General features: G+C 43.3%; 1 protein-coding gene and 1 pseudogene across 1 annotated transcript; one reads left to right on the top strand and one right to left on the bottom strand.

The window, feature by feature from the left end:
- The first annotated feature begins 1,182 nt into the window (after positions 1–1,182).
- On the top strand, positions 1,183–7,485 carry LOC138812037 (T-cell surface glycoprotein CD1b-like). Its single transcript, XM_069999979.1, has 6 exons — positions 1,183–1,243; positions 1,523–1,789; positions 2,602–2,880; positions 5,599–5,877; positions 6,639–6,732; positions 7,306–7,485. Exons 1-6 carry the CDS (start codon positions 1,183–1,185, stop codon positions 7,325–7,327), a joined length of 1,002 nt encoding a protein of 333 aa, XP_069856080.1. The 3' UTR covers positions 7,328–7,485.
- A 3,237-nt stretch (positions 7,486–10,722) lies between these two features.
- LOC138812083 (bcl-2-like protein 2 pseudogene) lies at positions 10,723–11,211 on the bottom strand (annotated as a pseudogene).
- Positions 11,212–12,797: the final 1,586 nt, after the last annotated feature.

The raw sequence follows: 12,797 nt of genomic DNA, 5'->3' as shown, positions 1-12,797 counted from the left end.
ATGTGTCTGTGCATAGACAGGCAGAACAAAACAGGGAAAATAGGCAAAGTATTCACAAATAAAATATACATTGAGTAATACATATTAGTTCTTGTCTACAAGATAATCAAAACACCCTCAAAGCATCTCATGGTCCAAGAGCTGGTGGCTCACAGCTCTAATCCTAACTATTCAGGAACCTGAAATCTGAGTATTGGGGTTCGAAGCCAGCCTGAATAAGAAAGTCAGTGAGACTCTTATGTCCAATAACTGCCAGCAAACCAGAAGTAGAGCTGTGGTTAAAGTGTTAGAGTGCAGTGAGCCAAAGAATTCACGGATAGTGCCAGACCCTGAGTCTAAAACTAAAACTAACATAAATATATTTGTTTGAACAAATTTTGAGGTATTTATCTGTTTTTAAAATCATCATCTTACTTTCTTTAATTGTGGATATTAAAAATTTTGTATTTAAATGTTTCAAGTTCACAGATATATTTATTCTTTATATTTGGCAGCTTGGTTAACAAATAAAGAAAATAAGGTTTTTCTGCTGTCTTTTCAGTTGTGAGTTGCTGCTTTTTCCACTGGGTCCTTGCCAAATGGTTTATTTTTTATTTTTACTGTTTTATTGGAAAATTCTGGAAAGTTTAATAAAGTAGAAGAGAAGATATGAAAACTGGAACCCAGGACTAAGAATATGAGATTAGGGAATCAAGACCAGGAAATAAAACAGGGAATGAAGCTGTGGACAACAGTAGGAAAAGAGTCATGACATTAAGGGAGAAGACAGAACAGTGGGAGGATGGAGGATGAACTGGGTGCATTAACCAAAAACTCCTTCCAGGGTTCAGATGTTCATGAAGCTGAGCAACTGTTGTGTATTCCCCTGTATGTACAGATATGACATCGAAGCTTAGAGAGGTTGAGAAGCTTGTATTGTGACAAGGGGAATTTCTTTGAGGTCATCTGATGAACGTGGAGTCATGGAGAGAAGCTGCAGGCCAAGGAAGGAAGAGGGAAGTGAAATCTGGAGTGGAGAAGGCAGGCTGTGCAAGAAGGACACATTTCCCTCTCTGATCTGCAAGTTCTATGAAGAGAGTTTTCAGGTGGGAGAGACAGGAAGTCTGTACCGAGTCCTGAGCAGCAGCATTGCAAAATCAGACATCAAGCAGAGCCCTGAGCTCCTGAGGTCCTCTCTGGGAGATGCTGCTCCTGCCACTTGTGTTGCTAGCTGTGCTCTTCCCAGCTGGGGACCATCAGGATGGTAAGAGCAATTGGGGTAGCAGCCTGCCCTGTGCGGAGAGTCTGGATAAAAACAGGCTGCTGAGCTTGGTCAACAGGCTCTGAGGCCTCCTGTCTCCAGTGTCTTGACCATTCTGGAAGTTGGGGCTGAAGCCTGAGGCTCAAGGCTCTTAAAGAGACAATGCTCATGGGTTGTACAGATTCTGAGTTTGTGTTTTCACATCTTCTCAGTGTCCATGCTTTCATCCCTCCTCCATCCCATTCCTTCCTTTCTTTACATGTTTCTCTCCTTTATTGACAGCCTTCCAGGAGCCAAGCCGTCTGCACTGCATTCAGATCTCATCATTTGCCAATAGCACATGGGCAGAAACTCAATTTTCATGTTGGCTGGATGATTTGCAGATTCATGGCTGGGACCGTGAGTCAGCCACTCCCATATTTCTAAAGCCTTGGTCCAAGGGGAATTTCACCGATGCTGAAATGAAAGAGCTTGTGGAGATATTCCGAGTGTACTGCTTCACATTCATTGAGGAAGTGCAAAAACATGCCAGTGATTTCCAGTTGCAATGTGAGCACTCTTGCCTTTCCTACTTCTCTCCCCTGCCCTGAATCCCTCTCCCCACCCCTATTTGCCTGCACACCTTTCTCTAGAGCAATCTCTACATCTCTTTGAAGTACTCAGATCTGGCTGCTTTTCCTTTGGTCTCTGATGGAGGCAATCAATTTCTTTGTGACCATGGCATTGTTTTTCTTGTAAGAAACTTGTACTGACTTTCCTTCCCTGTGCCTGAATGCCCTAAAATGTGACTTCTTCTTATTCAATTTTGGTGACTTTATCCTTCCTGATTGGTCCTCCCTAAGTGAGTATCCTATTTCTCTCAGGATGCTGAATTTTTTTTTTTGTTGTTGTTGATTACCAGGCTTGAACTCTGAGCCTGGGCGCTGTCTCTCTGCACTTCAGCTCAAGGCTAGGGCTCTAAAACTTGAGCCACAGCACCAGTTAGGGCTTTTTTTTTAACTTATGTGTGCTGAGGAATCGAACCAAGTGTCTCATGCATGCCAGGCAAATACTCTACCACTGAGCCACCTTACCAGCCCCAGGTTGCTGAAATTTTGACTGCAACTCCCTGATCCTCAACCCACCTGTTCTATCTCCTTTCCACCATCACACACCCTACTATGGCCCATCCATGGCATGCTTGCCCCTTCTTAATGCTCCTCTATCTGAGAGCCTCTAAGTGTTCTAATAGTTTCAGCGCATCATTTTATACCCCTGAAATATATGCTCATCAAATCTGAAGTCCTGAACCCTTTCCACAGTCTTTATTTCTAGTTTGCTGTTTAGTAGCTGAACTTTTTATCTGTGTTCCTCCTCCTTAGATCCCTTTGAGATCCAGGGCACAGCAGGCTGTGAGCTGCATTCTGGGGGAGCCATCCTAAGCTTCCTGACAGGAGCATTAGGAAAAATGGATTTCCTGTATATCAAGAATCACTCCTGTGTACCTGCACCAGAAGGTGGCAGAAGAGCTCAGAAATTCTGCACTTTCATCCACCAGTACAAAGGTATCTTGGAAATCATGGACACTCTCCTCTATAAAACCTGCCCTGGATATCTCTTGAGCCTTCTTGAAGCGGGAAAGGAGGATCTGGAGAAGCAAGGTTTGTCCTGCTCTGTTTTCCTTTGGACCACCTTCCTTAAACTTAAAGAGCATCATAAAATTAATTTATTCCAAGTAAAAATACCAAATAATATTATGACATTGACCAGATATGAAAGGCCCTCCCAGAAACAACTCTATTAATGATGAAGAGAATACCTCTTTAAAGAAAGCATGAGGGCTGGGAAGGTGGCTCAGTGATAGAGCACTTGCCTTGCATGCCTGAGACCCTGGGTTCGATTCCTCAGCACCACATAAGCAAAAGAAAAAATCTGGAGGTGGCACTGTGGCTCAAGTAGTAGAGCACTAGCCTTGAGCTGAAGAGCTGAGGGACAGCGCCCAGGCCCAGAGTTCAGGCCCCACGACCGGACCAAAAAAAAAAAAAAAAAAAAAAAGAAAAAGAAAACAAGAAATAAAATGAAAAATATGTAAGTATGTGTAATTTTTCTTTTAGCAAAACATCTTTTTAGACTCTTTTTTATTAATAAGTTTATTTTATCTTGAAAATACCATACAGAGGGGTTATAATTACACTAGCAAGATAATGAGTACATTTATTATCAAGCATTCTTAAATTTTTTTTTTATTGTAAAAATACCATATAGGGGGGTTACAATTACATGGGCAAGGTAATGAGTACATTTCTTATCAATAATTGTTGACTCCTCCTTTGTTTCCCCTTCCCATAAACTCTTCCTTCGTTTCCCTTTACCATCCCTGCTACCCCTCCACCTCTGCCCACCCCAAAGTTGTACAGTTCGTTTTTTGGCATAATGTCTTGTACATCTCATTGTTTCAATGGGTCTACATGTATCCCTATTTAAAACTTTTGTTTTTTTCCCTTCCACTCCACAAATTATACCAATATCAAATACAGTGAAAACAGGGGTTATACCTTGGGGGAGGGACATACAAAGCAACAAAGAAATCATCTTATAAATATGTAAGAAACAATAGCAAGAAAGAAAAATCATTTGAGTCCTAATCTTGGGGTTCATTTCACCTAACATCAACTTATCTTAACTTTTCTGCTTGTATTGAAAATGAGGGAAACCATGGGACCTATGTTTCTTTGGGCCTGGCTTAATTCACTTAATATAATTTTTTCCAGGACTTTCCATTTGCTAACAAATGTGGCAATGTCATTCTTTCTGATGGAGGCATAGAATTCCATTGTGTATATATACCACATTTTCTTGATCCATTTATCTATGGAGGGGCATCTGGATTGGTTCCATATCATAACTATGGTAAATAATGTTGCGATAAACATAGTAGTGCTGGTAGCTTTAATATGGTCTTGTTTGTGATTATTCCGGTAAATGCCCAAAAGTGGGATTTCTGGGTCATAGGGGAGCTATGGCTGGAGACTTCTAAGACACCTCCATACAAGTTTACACTCCCACCAACAATGCAGTAGTGTTCCCTTCTGTCCACATCCCCTCCAGCATCTGTTGTTGTTAGAGTTCTTGAGTATAGGCCATTCTAACTGGGGTGAGGTGGTATCTCAGTGTTGTTTTGATTTGCATTTCTTTTATGGCTAGGGAGGTTGAGCATTTTTTTCATGTGTCTATTGGCCATCCTTCTTTCCTCTTCAGAGTAGTTTCTCTTTAAGTCTTTAGCCCACTTAATTATTGGGCAGTTCTTTCTTTGAGGATTTGTTGTTGGGGGATTTACTTTTTTGAGTTCCAGGTATTTTTTAACTATGAGACCTTTGTCTGTTGTATGGCTATTGAAGTTCTTCTCCCAATCTGTGGGCTTTCTATTGATCTTGCTAGCTATGTCCTTTGCCATGCCGATGCTCTGCAACTTGATGCAATCCCATTTGTCCAATCTTTCTTTGATTTGTTGTGTTTCTGGGTCTCTATGAAGAAGATTTCGGCCTGTGCCAAGGAGACCTAGGGTTTCTCCTATTCTGTCCTGTAATGTTTTCAGGGTATCTGCATTGACTCTGAGGTCTTTGATACATTTGGAGTTGATTCTGGTGCAGGGTAATATATAGGGATTTAGCTTTAGTTTTCTACAGGTGAGTAACCAATTTTGCCTGGACTATTTGCTGAAGAGGCTGTCTCTCTTCCATTCTATTTTTTTTTTATCTCCCTTATTGAAGATTAGATGGCCATAGGTCTGTGGGTTCATTTCTGGGTTTTGAGTTCTATTCCATTGGTCCTGAGGTCTGTTCTTGTGCCAGTACCAAGCTGTTTTGATTACTATGGCTTTGTAGCAGAGTTTGAAATGTGGTATTGATATTCCTCCAGCACTGTTTTTGCTATTCGGGGTCTTTCATTGTTTTTTTGGATTGTCTCTTCTATTTTCTTGAAGAATGAGGTTGGAATATTGATAGGTATGACATTGAATTTGTAGATAGCCTTGGGAAGTATTGCCATTTTCATGATGTTGAATACCAGCATGAAGGAAAGGTACATATTTGACAGTAGAAAAATGATTTCAATTAATTACAATGTTTAAATTTTGCATTGAAAATAAATCCTCAATAAAGATGTATACCATTTTTCTTTTTCTCCTATTTTTATACAAACAGTGCATAGTTGCATGCTATAACAAATTGTAGAGGTTAGAAGAAAGAGTGGGATTCCATCAGTCATTGATTTTGTTATCAAGGAAGTGGAGGGTAAATGTCCAAACATGTGACTTTGAAGTCCATATGCCCCAGGTTAGAGTTATTTTCTAATATTGTCTCTGCCTCTTCCTGCTCCAGTGAAGCCTGAAGCCTGGCTGTCCAGTGGCCCCAGGACTGGGCCTGGCCATCTGCGGCTGGTGTGTCATGTCTCTGGCTTCTACCCAAAGCCTGTGTGGGTGATGTGGATGCGAGGTGAGCAGGAGCAGCTGGACACCCAGAGAGATGGTTTCTTGCCCTATGCTGATGAGACGTGGTATCTGCGAGCAACCCTGGATGTGAAAGCTGAGGAGGCGAAGGGCCTGAGCTGCCATGTGAAGCACAGCAGTCTAGGGGGACGGGCCATCGTCCTCTACTGGGGTGAGAGAGAGCTGGAGTTCTGGCTGGGAGTGGGAGCAGGTGGCTCTAAAGCAAAGAGGGAGAGGGTGTGTGAGGAACAGGGAATGGTGAGGAGGAAGGGCTAGAAGACATTTGGTGGGAGGAGGGGGACAGGGGGCAGGCAGGATGGGCAGGTATAAGGAAGAAGATGATCCAAGGACATTTAGAAAGATACTGACATGGGCATGAGAGCATTTCCTTGTAATCTCAGCACTAGTGAGTTTGAGACACAGCATGACAATTTAATGGCCAAATTAGAGTATATAGGGAGACACTGTCTCAAAAGTGGTGATGGTAATATGTATGTTTGCATGTGTTCACACTCAGTAAATTGTCCACCCTTAAATAGATGCAGTTCTTACCTGGGTGATAGTGGCTCATGTGTGTAATCCTAGGTCCTTGGGAGGCTGATCTCTGTGGATCGAGGTTTAAAGACATCCCAGGCAGACAAATCCCTGGGGTTCTCATGTCTAGTTAACCAGACAAAAGTCAAAAGTGGAGATGTAGAGGGAGTGGTAGAGCTCCAATGTGGACCAAGAAAAGCTAAGGGAGATTGTTAGAGTCTGAGTTCAAAGTCCAGTAGTGACAACATCCTATCTTTCAACTTTATCTCAGTAAAGTTGTTAACCTCAGACTCCCCCCAAAATTGGGATGATAGGAGGATGGTTAGCTAGGCAAAGGAAGTCCAGGTAATGGAGCAAGTGTCATTAGAAGTGACAATTGATTACTCTTCCAATCCACAGGATACTCTGTGTCTGTTGGTTTAATCATTGCTGCAGTAATAGTGCCTTGCTTGATCCTTTTGCTGTGCCTTACACTGTGGTTTTGGAAGCGCTGGTGAGTTTTTTTTAACCCTTCTTTTCTGTCTGTTCCATACTTTTTGGTCTCTCATCTACTAATAGCCCATTACTTGTCCTCTTTCTACCAAGAGTTTCCTCTTAACCTTGATCCCTGGGGAGAGGTAATTTAAAGAATTTTGGCAAAATACATCTAACATAGAACTTTTACCATCATTAGTGCTTCTAACGATATTAAGTACATTGATGCTGTTTTATTTGTTCTCATTGCAATGTGAAACTGTCCTCACATTTGAAGCCATGTTTCCTTCCCCCCTTCCCCAGGCCCTGGGATAGTGACTCCTGTACTTTGGCTTTCTATGGATGTGATTGGCATTACACGGTATTCATCCTGTGACTGGCCTCTTACTCTTAGCCATCTGTTGTCAGAATATATCTCTATGGCAGCTAGGTCAGTTACCTTTCTTCTTCAGGCTGGGTCCTTTCCACTGCATGTCTAAATACCATAAGGAGCACTTGAGCCGCTTCTTCCATTGGGTTCTGTGAAGAATGCTGTTATATGACTGTGTTCATATCTCTTATATATATATTTTAAAACTTATGTTCTTTACAGGTCATATGACGATATTCCATGAGCTCCCAACCTTTCTTCTCTGTCGTTTGGAATAAGTACCAAGACGCCGAGAAACCTGTGGACTCAAGAGACAGTTTTGTTATGTAAATAATTATTGTTTTGGCAGGAAATCATGTGCTTCATATCATTTTTTCTCTTAATATATGTTACAATGAGTGATTGCCCATATGGCAAAACAAAATATATGGTTTCATCTTTCCTGCTTGTTGAGAATGTATGCATTTGGATTTAGTTTGAGAATACTTGGTTCCGGTTTTTCAACTACCTGTATTTGTTTCTAGCCTTATCCTTGTTACATATTGGTATGAATGAGATTTTGACTTCATAAGATGAGTTGAGATATATTTCCTGTCTGCTTAATCTCCAGAGTGTGGGGTACCATGGCTGTGTTTGTGAAGAATTGAATGAGTTCACTTGTTAGGTCTTTTTGTTGGGAAATATTTTGTCAGGAAAGTTAAATTTTATGGTCAGATTTTTGCTCATTAAATTTCTGGGCTTTATTTCTTGTTTAATATCATCATTACATATTACACAAAAATAAAAGAACAATGATCTTGGTATTTATAAATTATTAAATAAAAATACAGGAACATAAATTTATCTTATAGAGCTTTTCTTTTCTTCTAAACTAACCAAATCTTCTGCCATTTTATGATTTAAAAAGTAAACTAGTGTATGTATGCCCTAGAAAGAGTGGGGAGTGGGATTAATAATTGCAAGGCTGAGTTGTTCCTTTCTTGGCCTAAGCAAAGTTGCTATTTGTCCCTTTGGGTTCAGGAGAGCAAGAAACATCTTCTCTATCTATTTAATCTTTAAAAATGGTCATTACATTTATTTCCCTCAGCTAATAAAAATGAAATGGATTTTAAAATTGCAAGCCAGGGGCTGGGAAGGTGGCTCAGTGGTAGAGCACTTGCCTTGCATGCCTGAGGCCCTGGGTTCGTTTCCTCAGCACCACATAAAAAAAAAGAATAAAGCCATAAGTGGCGCTGTAGGTCAAGTGGTAGAGCTCTAGCCTTGTGCTGAAGAGCTGAGGGACAGCGCCCAGGCCCAGAGTTCAGGCCTCAGAATGGAACTCCCCCCCCCCCCCCAAAAAAAAAAAAAGACCTGGGAGCCATACTCAGACTTCTTGGCCTAGAAATTCTTGCTTTTAAAGAGAGTCTCTAGTGTTCCCTGGAAGAAGAGTCTCTGGGGTTTCCATTGCCCCTCACATTAAGGGTAGAACAGATCAAAACTGTCCACTGTGGTCCCACCTAAGCTATGCTTCTTGGAATACAGACTAAGCCCATTCCTCTTCCAGAATATAGCCTCTTCTTCCACTCAGGTGTGAAGGTCTCAAAAGAGGAATTTCAGTAACCTCAGCCTGGTCCCTGTTTCTCCTCACTTCTGAAGTCCCCCAGGAATACTAATTGGATTGTTGTCCTGTGGTGGAGGGTTGATGAAGCATCTGCTCTGGACCTGGGGGCGCTGATGACTTATTCAGTGGTTTTCCAAGGTGTTTCAGCAGCAAACCCCTTCATGCAAATGAAATGTTACCCTGAACCCCAATATGAAACACAGCTACAAGGGGAGCTGTTCTGGTTAAGGGTGAGTTGCCCAGTCTGCTCACCTCTCCCAACTCCCATCCCTTTACCTCCCCAAGGACTCCAGAGGCTCAACCCCTAAAATACTTTGATGCTTTGCCAAGCAGTTTGAAAACCACTGGCCTAGTTTGTCCTGATCAAGTCAGAGGTTCCTTCCCCCTTACCCCAACTGCTTGCCATAGATAGGCTCTGAGTTTATGGTTCAGCACACTCAATAACAGATCATGTGGCTCATGTAGTTTAACCACCTCCCATAAATACCATTAAAAATTGCAGCCCTCTCTCAAAAACAAAAGTGTGGACTAAACACCTGAGGCCAATTTGGTCCCACATTCAAGCAAGCATGACTAGGATGCCACATTCTAGGACCAAGGGAAAAATCCCCAAGCAGTCAACGGTGGTCTGGCTAAACTGATGAGTGCTCAGGACCATGGCAGGGTTCTAGAGCACTGTGAAGGAAATTGCCGTTGGAGAGCAGCAATTTGAGCACCTTGGAAAGTTCAGCAATGAGGTCTGACACAGGGCCTGTGTTTGGAATGAATTTTTACCTCTAGAGAGAAAGTTATAATCTGTATTTGTTCTAGAGGACTGTTGTGGCCTAAAGTTACTCTGAAATAGAGACTAATAATGTAAATGCAAACAAGGAGGCTTCAAAGGAAATATAAAAATGCTTCTAGGTATTCTAGAACTCACACACTTGGCCCCTGATAAAGCAGCACCAAAACCCACCCCAAAGCCAGTAATGGAATACCTGTCACCATCACACCATGGGACTCAGAGCTTGGATTTTCCTCCCAGCACATCAAAAATCTCACTGAGACAATGCAGGACCCAGACTATATTCTAGATGAGCATTTATGCCCATACCCAGGAAAGGAAAACTAAAACCCCAATTTAGAGTTTTGAGTTTAACACCCACAAAAGGAAAAATCAGAGCCCCAATTTAGAGTTTCAGTGTAGGTGCAGAGGTCCCCCAAATAGGCAACATTTTAGGAACCATTGTGCCCCAGTGGGAGGGAAGGGTAGCAGGCAGGTTCAGCTACCAAAGCATCCACCCAGCCAGGCTCCACAGCCCTGCCCTCAATCAGCGCAGGAGGCAGCAGCCAGTTCAAGATGCATAGAGGGGATGAGGAGGAACAAGGCCAGTTTCAGAGCAGCTGCTTTCTCCAAAGCCCTGCCAGTGACTTTGTGCAGAGAGAAAGGGCAAAGGCCTATCCCTTCTTGTTCTTGACATTGCAAGAGGGAATGTTTTCTCCGTGAAGAATCTTACCATCACCAGATTAGACAAGCAGTCCAGCATGCAGAGGAGCACACGTGCACATGCACACACAACCAAGCAGCCCTCAGCCATGGCCACCTCTCCCAGTCACCTCATTACCAAGGTTTCATTCCAAAGGGATGCACCTTCTGGGGTGCCAAATTCCACTCAGCCAATGGGGCACAATTCCTCATGCAAGTCCACCTTCCTTGGAGTTGTAAAGCCAGCGTCAAGTGGTTTCCTATGCTCATCCTACAGAACATGCTATAGATCATTCCCACTTCCTCCCTCCCAATTCCTGGAATGGTTGGGTCTCCTAGACTCTCACCTTCTTAAAACATTCCCCAATATCTCCTGCTCACTCTTCCAGACATCTGCCTGACTCCCTCATGCATGACCTTCCTTCCCCTGCCCTTCTCTGCTCCATGACCATTCATTCCTCCTCTCCCACCCCACCTCGTTCCAAAGGCATTCTTTGTTCTGTCCTTCCTCTCTTGCCCCCCTCCCTCCTCAGCCACACCTAGCCACACCTGGCCCCACACTTTCTCTGACTTGCTACCAAAAAGGGCTGCTAAGGTTAGTAACCATGGTCCTCAGTGCCATAGCCCCAGTCAGCAAGGTCCTCACTGATGCCCAGTGCTCCTCCTACAGACTCCGGGCCTCCTCCAGTGCCGCATCCCGTATAGAGCTGTGAACTCTGCCCAGTCTGCCCTGCTGTGGATCCAGTCGGCCAGGCATGTGTCTAGGTATGCCATCATCCACTCCTGTCCCAATTGGGCTCCCTTGGAATAGTTCATCAGAGACCTGGGTGAAGTTGCTGGGCTGAGTCTGAGGTCCCATGCAGCTGAGCTGCCAGAACAGAGAAGGAGTGTGGGAAGTGGGTCTCAGATTCATCTCCAGCAGCCTCCATGGCTTGATGCAGCAGGTCAGCTTCTGGACCCTCCTCAGGCCCAGCTCCACAGACATAACCCTCTGCCTCACTTTATAGTCTACAAAGTCAGCCACCAGAGCCAGCATGTATGGGGCTGAGGCAGGGGTCACCATCCGGGCGACAAGCTTTGATGGCAGCCCTGAGGACCCAGCTCTGGTGGCAAGGAGCCTCCAGCTGGGGCCTTTCATCTTCCTGGCCCAGGTGGAGCTCTGGTAAGGGGAAGAAGGGATCCGAACTTGGTGGAGAAGGCCTGGCTTGAGAGCTGGCCTGGGAAGGGCTGGGATCTCCTGGGACTGGGCCCCTGCCACCAATGATCTACCAGCTGTGGTAGACTCCATGTCAAACCAGCTGTGGTAGAGTCCAGGTTCTACCAACTGTGGCCGAGTCCATGTGCTTTGAGCCCCTACAGACACTTCGTACCTACAATACCCTAGCATTTCAGTACTTTTCCTCCTGATTCTTCCTTTCTACTCCTTTAAACCACACTTCTACATTTTCAGATGTAGTTAGGTTGCTGTCCCAAGTGCCAGTATGATTTTTTTTCTGGTACTCACTTTTCCATTATTATAATGAAATAGGTCAGAAAATCAACTTAGAGCACATGTTTATGTAGCTCATGTTTCTGGAATTTCTAGTGTAAAGTTGGGCAGTTCTATTGTTTTGAGCCTTTAGCAAGTTTGGAGCTGACAAGGATAAGAGTGTGTCTCAGAGTAAACCATTGACAGCCTGAGTGAGGATGCAGAGAGGAGGGAGAGACAGAGAGAGGGACAGAGAGAAGGAGGGAGGGAGCGAAACCTGTAACACATCTAATTTGTAGTGGAGGGAGGGAGGAAAGGAGAGAGAGAATTCTGTAACACATCCAGTTTGTAGCAGTGAGTTTGGTCATTCATTTGGGGGCTGAAAGGAAGAAGGCCATATGCATCACACACTTGAGGCAAATAATCAGCAGCTCTAGCAGAAGCAAATATTTAATCTCTTTTTCTCTAGATCTCATATAGGTTTGGATTTAGGAGGAGGGAAAAAGAGACTTCTTATAGAATTCCTGTAGAATTAGCCATTATACCGGAATGTTAGATGTACAATGTATAATCAGTCACAGCTGTAGAGCCTTAGAGAAGTTGTCTTCCTCATTTGTAGGCTTCATGCAAACTGGGAAGCCTTCCTCTGTCTCCCACCTCTGCCATTCTGGAAGCTGGTGCCACAGGGCAGGCTTAAATGGTTAAACACATAGGTGGCTCCTCCCTCCAGCATTCCACATTCTCTTGTTCAGATCTCAACATTATAGCTCTCACCCAATTACAAGAGAGTAGGAGAATTTGTGTTTCTCCTGTCCCTGGACTCCCATGGCAAAAAATCCCCCAATGTGACAAATGTCTGGCTTTCTTTCTGCTATGGATTTCTAAAACCCCAAAGTGAAAACTTGCTGGAAATGAAGGCAAAGCCTTGTGCTTTTGAGGAACTTGTATAGGGTTTATGCTGTGTCTCAGTGTAAGCATGTTTTTAGTTCATGGACACTGTCAGTTTTCTGTGGCAGTAATAGGAAAAGATGATTGAGGGGACATCCAACCTCTTTATTAATGCAGACAAATATGAGATTCTGGGGGAATATATGCACATTGGATATATATATATATATATATATATATATACATTATAAACAAGAGTATAAAATAAAATGTATATATTTGTTTATTTAAAA

Source organism: Dipodomys merriami, unplaced genomic scaffold, assembly GCF_024711535.1.
Source record: "Dipodomys merriami isolate MVZ:Mamm:240054 unplaced genomic scaffold, mDipMer1.0.p SCAF_56, whole genome shotgun sequence".
NCBI classification, from domain to species: Eukaryota; Metazoa; Chordata; class Mammalia; order Rodentia; family Heteromyidae; genus Dipodomys; species Dipodomys merriami.
The sequence above is the reverse complement of the archived record's forward strand: the minus strand, read 5'-3'. Positions and strand labels throughout refer to the sequence as shown.